The sequence below is a fragment of the Coffea eugenioides genome, unplaced genomic scaffold, assembly GCF_003713205.1.
Source record: "Coffea eugenioides isolate CCC68of unplaced genomic scaffold, Ceug_1.0 ScVebR1_3256;HRSCAF=4439, whole genome shotgun sequence".
NCBI lineage: Eukaryota > Viridiplantae > Streptophyta > Magnoliopsida > Gentianales > Rubiaceae > Coffea > Coffea eugenioides.
In genome coordinates, this window is record NW_020863815.1 from 49,383 (window position 1) to 57,572 (window position 8,190).

At 36.2% G+C, this 8,190-nt stretch overlaps 1 protein-coding gene across 1 annotated transcript; it reads right to left on the reverse strand.

Annotated features, from left to right (window-relative positions):
• Positions 1-31: 31 nt before the first annotated feature.
• LOC113757709 lies at positions 32-7,545 on the reverse strand. Its single transcript, XM_027300851.1, has 6 exons — positions 7,431-7,545; positions 6,406-6,488; positions 2,360-3,142; positions 1,171-1,995; positions 927-974; positions 32-262 (listed from the first exon to the last, which is right to left on the reverse strand). The coding sequence occupies exons 3-5, from the start codon at positions 2,975-2,977 to the stop codon at positions 939-941; spliced, it is 1,479 nt and encodes a 492-aa protein (XP_027156652.1). The 5' UTR covers positions 2,978-3,142; positions 6,406-6,488; positions 7,431-7,545; the 3' UTR covers positions 32-262; positions 927-938.
• Between the last annotated feature and the right edge of the window lie 645 nt (positions 7,546-8,190).

An 8,190-nucleotide genomic window follows, 5' to 3' on the forward strand; every position in this document is an offset into this window, starting at 1 on the left:
TACAACACATAGAATACATATATAATTTGAAAGTCATGATACAATACAGACAATACATTTATTGTGTAAGGCCATTATACAATACATAGAATACACTTATTATTAGAAAATCAAGGACAAAAGTAGGCAAAACATAATGCTTATATAAGTTGCACACTTATTGTATTAACCCAACTAAGATTTCCATCCATATCCAACAGCCTTGTCCACCAGTCAAGATCGTAGTAGCCGGACCCATATTACTCAATCAACTTGATGACTCCTACAGTATTGTGTGGAAAAAAAAAACAAAAGCGTGAATATTGTAACTCGATGATGCATAATGTCCAAAACAAATGTACATTGTTATATATTGGAATTACTGTATCAATTTGTCACTCAGACTTGTGTAGCTATAGTTTACTTTTTGTTGTCTCTGTTTCAAGATTTTTTTAGCAACTCCTACATGGAATATTCACTTATATCTTTGAAGAGATTGGAGCTTTGAAAGGTGAAATACAAAGGTTTGCATTTTTTTCATTGTGGAAAACAGGATTTCACAGCATTAGCTTTATCTAAAATAGTAATATTAAGATCAAAGAAGCTAATAAGAAGTATCATTAAATATGTATGTGACCTGAAAATCTGTTCAAAGCTTTACATAAATATTTGGAAAAATCAAACCATATTAACTCAAAAACACGAAACCATATTAATTTCAAAACTTCTAGATTTTCGACTTAGGGTAATAATGTCTTCTAATCAATCAGATTCTATTGTCGTATAATATTATTCATTGATTCACTCATATAGATCAAAAGCATAAATGCGCACCGGCTTGTAATAATAACCTCCATTCCTCCCAAACCAAAAAGGAAAAAGAAAAAGATATAAATATTTAGGAGAAAGGGAATAGATAAAGTTTGTGAGAATATAGAAAGACATACCTTAACGTCCATTCAAACAACTCCATAATCAGGACAAATCTCTCTATCCTGTAAAATATGCTCAAAAATAATTATTCAAAATATACATTTGCGACACTTAGGAAACTAAGTTTAGTGAAGTGAGACAAATATGCTCAGAAATAATTATTCAAAATATACATTCTCGACCCTTAGGGAAACTAAATCTAGTGAAGTGAGATAAAATTAAAAGGGTTGGTTGAAAATAGAGCTAGAATATTAGCACCTTTAAATCCACAGGAGCTTCAAAATTCTCTATATCTCTCGACGTTGTTTGGATTTTTTTAAGCAATGGTGCATCCAAATTTCCGAAACACAATTTCTTCAACTTTGGGCAACTCATTATGAACAATTTAGTGAGCAGGGGAAATTTAAACTCATAATCCTCCCGATGACTACCACCAAAGTTTCGAAGATTCTTAAGGTCTTCCAACCACAAAGAGTTTAATTTAGGAAACACAAATTCCTTGCTGATTCTTTCCAGTGCAATTTCTCCATGTTTTCCAGCATCATGTTGCTGAGCATTATCTTCTTGGCTGACCTCTTCATCTTCCTCACCTATAACTCCACACATTTTCGAGCACCTACGAACTTTCAGTTTCTCAAGACTTATGAGCATCGTAGCCACACTTGGAGGATAAAACAAACAGTTTAAAGGGCAGTTGTACACACATAGACTTCTCAAGTTTTGGAATACTCGAACCCCTTCAGGAAAATTCCTCCAAATATGGGTTAACCTTGTACAGGCAAATAAGTCCAGTGACTCTAGTTTGGGAAGAATTTCAAGTCCCATTTTTGGCATATTAGGAACTTTTAGATCCTCAAAGTCAATAAGGAATTCCATATTACCCCACCACCGCTCAAGTGTTTGCAAGTTTTGTAATAGTGAAACAGTATCAGCTTTGGCAATGCATCGGATAAAGTCACCATGGTAGAGATGCATAGATTTTAAGTTGCCAAGAGATCTGCTAGCCATTTTACCTCCTATTAGTAGTTCGGGGCCATCACCAGGACTATTTATCTCTAGTATTTCCAAGCAAGGGAGTGAAACCTGGAAAATTTGGCAAAACTTAGCGTAGACCACGACATAATGTTGATTACAAAATGCAAAATGTAGTTACAGTAGAGTTTGGATCCGTGCAGCTGCTAGCAGTCTATGAAAAAAAAAAGGAAAAATCACTTGCAAGGACGTTCGCTATGCATAGACACGTGTGTTCATGTGCCAAAGAACCTTTAAAAAAACTAATTATTAATGATGAAGGCCTAGAGTATAATTGATGAAACATTGATTTTGAAAATATGATTAACATATTGTAAAAGGAAGTGCTCGAGTGTGTTTTCAGTTGTTCACCTGAATTCAACTATATCAAGTATAGGATATAATTATTACACAAATCGAAAGAGAGAGGCGATACCTGGTCAAAAAAAACCCCGGCCTTACTATCTTTGGAGCCGAAACCCATCAAGTTTGTCCACATAAGTCTCAAGACTTTGAGTTGGAGTAGTTCAAGTACTTCCTCTTTCAAATTTTCCTCTCTCAAAACAATGCTCTCCAAATTTTTACAGTCATAAGCTACTAACTTCTGGAGTTTCACCAAACATTTCAATGTTGATTGTGAGAAGAGACTTGTAATTTGAGCACAGTTTCTTACCTCAATAGATCTGAGGTTGCAAAATGATGGAGGTTCGATTGGCCCCTTCCACAAAAACTCCAAAGCACTTACATAATTAAGTTCCACCTCTTGGAGTTGACTGAAGCACCAAGGTGGAAGAAATCCGTACCATATTTTGTTCAACTTCAGATCTCTTAACTTCATGGACACCAAATTTTCAAAAGCATGTCGAGCAATAGGATTGGTGGTAGAATCAATGAGACATTCATATTGTCCTTTGTTCAGATCAAGCCTTTTCAAGTAGATAAATCCATTTCCACCCAAGTGAGGCACAATATTCCTCAAGCATGATGATCCAGAAAGATCCAAAGTGAGATTCTCAGTTCTCTCGATAATGCCAGTAACTTTAGGATCAAACATTTGTTTCAATGCTTCAGTGCTAGACAAATCATCCAACGGTTCATCATGAGAGAAATAAAGTTTGAAGCTATTCTGAAATTGGTAGTTTCTGCTCAGAGCTGACAATTTTCCTCCATACTTACCTACTACAATATGAAATCTTGACAGTTTCTGAGTATCAAATTCCTGCAATAGTAGAAGTAGGAGGTTAAGGTCACATAAATCAATTTGGAGACGTGTGAGGTTAGAGATTGATGAGATTTCTTTAAGGCATCCTCTTTCCTCTTCTTTATCTCTCCCTAGCTGCAACTGACAATGAAATCCCAAATACAATTCTTCTAGTTTCTTCAAGCTCGACAAGATACCAACAGGCAAGGGGTGGAGGCTACTTTTAACCCTCAAATCCAACAACTTTAAATTGCTCGGCCAAGTAATTTCAGTTGGAAACCGATCATCCTGAATTTTGGATACAAAGAGGCTCAAAGTTTCCAATTGCATCATCTGTCCAAGCATTGACGACATTCCAGCGCCCAAGTAACAATTATCCAGGCACAGTGTCCGAAGGCTCCTTAACATTTGGCCAGGCCATGATACTGCAAATTCTATATGAAAGAAGTTTAACTCCATGACCCTGAGAGCTTCCATTCCTAAGAAAGAATCTTTTGGCAGGTCCAATTTCCCTAATTCGAATGCCCAATCGAATTGGAATACCAAACGCAACAACATAAGCCTTGGATATTCCTTGCAAAATGGAAGTACATTATGATTGGAATCTTGCGATATTAGTGAAATTGCTGTGTAAGAATTCTTTTCTCCCACTCCAGCATTGCTCACTAAAAACTCATGCTCTGCTTTTGATGCAATTGACAAGCAAACCTCTCGCACGACATCATGTAATTTTACATAGTCTTCTTTTTCACCGTCATTTAGCAACAAATAGGAGCTTTCTAACTCATCAACCAGCATGTCTACTTTGTCTCTTGCATCTCTCAATGTCTCCGTATCTTGGAACAGCTGTAGCCCTTTTCCATACCTAACCAAGCATTCAATCGGAATACTATAATCCTCTGGAAACAAACTACAAAGCAAAAGTAGGTGCTTAGCTTCAGCAGTTTCCAAATGATTATAGCTCCATTCAATTCTTGAAAACATCAAATCTTGAACTCCTTTTAGGTTTCCCATTTTGTCCTTTCTTAGTTGTCGAAGGGCACGATTCCAGGATTCTAGTGTATGATTGCTCCTTAATGCCCTAGCAACAACAACGATTGCAAGAGGTAAACCTTTGCATTCCCCTGCAACTTGTTTTGCAATATCATTCAAAATGAAATCATCAGAAATTCCTGCCTTCTCTTTAAAAAGATGCCATGCTTCTTCCTCAGGCAACATATTGACCACAATAATTTTAGCTCCCATAATACTACACACATCAGAGAGCCGAGATGTCAATATTACTTTTAAGCTTTTGCATTCACCTTTGACGGGAATTCCCAGACTCTCAAAATCAACTTCTTTCCAAATGTCATCCAATATAACAAGAGTTCTTTTATCACTATTGGTTAGTCTCTTAGACATTCTTTTAGCTCTTAAACAATCAGTTTGCTCAGATATTGTCAGCCCTAACTGCTCAGCAAGTTGATTTTGGACATTCCTCATGTCTGGAGTTTGAGACACCGTAGCCATGGCGACATCATCAAACAATTTCTCAAACTTAACCTGATCGGCTATTTGGTTCACCAAAGTAGTCTTGCCTACACCGGCCATACCACAAATCGCCACTAGGCTTGTTTTCTCCTGTTTTAAAGCTTCCATCACTTCCTTCTTTGTTGACATCCTAGAAACTAGGCCTTCCTCTAAGGATGGGGTTGATTCACTAAAACGCATTTTGCCTAATGGAGCAATGCTTCCAACTTTATCAAAATTCCCCTATGCTAAAAGCTTTTCAAGAACACTCATTCTTTTCGCCGCACGTCGGCCTAGCAAATACCGTGACTTCAAATTCGGAAGCCTAACAATATTAAAGCAATTCACCTTAATAGTCTCCATACCCTCAAAAATAGTATGTGCATCTTTCTTGACATCCTCAACTCGTTTCAGCCAATCAACAATAGTTGGTTTAATTTCTTCAGTATTGTCTTTTGCTCGATCTACCTCTTGTTGCACCTCAGTTTCCTTTAGTTCAAGTTTTTTGATGTCATTGCTCAGAGTTTGAACGTTGCTTTTGTAGAAAATTAAGTACTGAAATTGATGCCAAATTGGATCGACACACTTCTCTGCAATTGTTCCCAGAATTGAATTGACAATTTCTTGGATGACCATTATTGCAAAATTCTGTTCAAATTTCTATTACTGTGTTATTTGAAAAATGGAGAAAAGGGATCTAATGAATTGCATGAAAAATATGGAAAAACTTCAGAGATACATAATTAAGGTAATAATAGTTACGAAAGAGTACAAGTACAAAGGCAGAAAAACAATGTTAGCTCATTAAAGTAAATTTAATGAAATGATTTTGGAAAAGCAAACGTAAAGGATACAAGTAACTTAGAAACTTTTCTCACCAACAAATATTTTTTTTAGCATAGATTATTTTGGAATTTTCTAGAACTATTTTGGAAAATACATGAGGTATAGTTTGGTGCAAAGTTATATTACATTTTCAACTGTTTGACAAAAATGTAAGTTTTCATATGTCCAACAACTGACGAATTATTATGAATATACAATCTTAGGGACAAAAATACTGCTTTACCGAGTATGTTAGCCTCCATAAAGTGTGTGAACATATATATGAAAGAAAACTAAAAAGGCAAGTATTAATGATGCTTAAATATATTTGTACTCGTAGGAAAAGTACACCCTATGCATGTGAAAATTAAGAAAAAATAGTTTAATTATTTTTGTTAAATCCAAGGGAAGTTATTAGGCTTTTTTTTTGGGGAAAAAAAGAAGTTATACTTTTTTAGGCAAAACAAAAAACAAAAGTTACTGGAAGTGGAAGTTATTAAAAATTACTAAACTTAAGTAGTTGTCTTTAGTAAACCTTTACTTTTGTGACGGTAAAATTGAAAAATCAAAAGATGACACAAAATTTTAATATCAAACCCCCACCTTATGTTTTATATATAGAAAAATATAGGATAGAACAAATGTAAATCAAACTAAAGTTGATTGAAAGTGGATATAATTAAGTGTGTATATCTGATTAAAACTGTTCAGGGTCCTAATCATTTAAACAAGTCAAACTAGATTCGATTCTCATGTAAATATATCATTGATTCATTCATATAAATAAAAAGTATGCATAATGCACATTGAAAATCAAAATCACCATCCTCTTATACCTCCTCACCCACCCTTCCCTAACAAAAGGAAAAAAAAAGTAAAAATATACGAGATCGAACTAAAAGAAACAAAACAACAGAGTTTGCAAGCCTATGACATGTATGTACCTTAATATCCAGACAACTCTTTTTGTCTCTTATCTCTGTACCAATAATAGAATTGAATGCCTCAAAAAGATAGTCTCTCCATCCTGTGAAGTACATACTCAGAAATAATTAAAGAAAATGTAAATTCTCAACTCTTAGGGAAACTAAAATATTGCGAAGTTAGACACAAAATTAAAAGCTGGAATTAAAAGAAGGGAGAATTGTAGTTTTAGTCCCCAATGTATTACCCATGCACAGAACTGGTCCTCAATCTATTTCAAAAAGTAAATTTGGTCCCTAATCTATCCAATTTTGCGTAAAAGTGGACAATTGACAGATTCCTTCTAGTTGAATAACGGAATGTGGCGCGTGCACTCACTGTACCAAAACGTGCAAGTGGTTTCAATTGTCCCTTCTAATCTAACATACATGCTGGAACTAACATGTTATACCCTGAGTTACACTTCAATACAAAGGTTTGGAATCAGTTTTTTCAAGAACCTGCAATGGTGCCTAATTCTTTCTCTCGGCTGCAACATTAATTTCTAGTAGCAGCAGCAGCCTTTCGTTTGATATTTTATCATTAGTTCCGTTTCTGTTGTATGTCCTAGCTGATCCTACAAAGGATACATATTCAACTACAGATTATCCTAAGCTAAACACGGAAGTTTATGACTAGATTCCAAGAGGAAACTTAATCAAATCCCATGCCGGTGCAAGGTTGCAAAATCTGATGCAAAGCAACCTGCACTAGATTTCTTTCATGCGCACGTTCAGATTCTTTCAAGTTACTACCGTAACCTGCTTTTACTACTTAAAGTGAACATATTCATACATTCCTAGCTACCTGTTTCCATCCTCCTTTGATAGCACCTGCACAATCCGTACCTGTTTCTTAGCTAAAGAGCAGAATTTTCTTTTAGCAAGCTACCAGTTCTGAGCAGGATTTCTCGCAACCAAACTTACTTTTCTTGACTAGAATCTAGCATACTATATACGTACTCAAGGACTTCAGCAGATAAAAAAAATTATTGCAGTCATTTTACCTCTTTCTTTCCTCTTAGAGTTTGGAAAATTGCAGACTGCACTTTTAGTTTCCTGCTTCGGTTCCCAAAACTGCACCAGCCTCTTCTTCGAACTCACTTTTGGCTCACGGTTTTGAGGTTAGAAGCTGGAGCAATGAAGTGAGCAAATGTCTATCTTTCTCTTTCTCACTCTCTTGGTTGCGGGCTGGAAGCAAGGAGAAACCAGAATGTTCTCTTTTCCTCTCACTTGGTTGTGTTTTGTGATGAAGGGGTGTGGCTGAGTCTCTCTCTCAGTTTTGCTCCTAGTGTTTAGTTTGTAAGAAAAGAGTTGAAGGCGTGCTTCTTCACTCGGTCACCGCCCAATTAATATATCAGTTTCTATTGCTCCATTCACTCACCGCTTGCACTTAGCTAATAATGGCAGCTACTTTCTCCTCCTAAATTCATTTATCTCGCTGCTTATAGGACTTAAGAATCAAAAGGTAAACAATCCACTCGGTGGTCTCTTTTTCTTTTCAATCAGTGCTGCCAGCTAAGCTGCTCACTCAGACCAACTCCAAGTATCCTTTCTCTCAGTTTCTGCTATAAAATTCTGATGGTTTTATTCCAAATGGTGCTACTCAGGCCACCGCTCAAAATTTCTGTAGATTATTTTCTCATCTTCTCCCTCTGCCACTGTCGCTCTTTTCACTCTCTGCAACCCTCCTGAAATGGGCTCCGGGGTAGAACCCTCGAACTTGACAACGCCCAAACTCACCCAGTCCGGGTTTGCGCCTTTTAG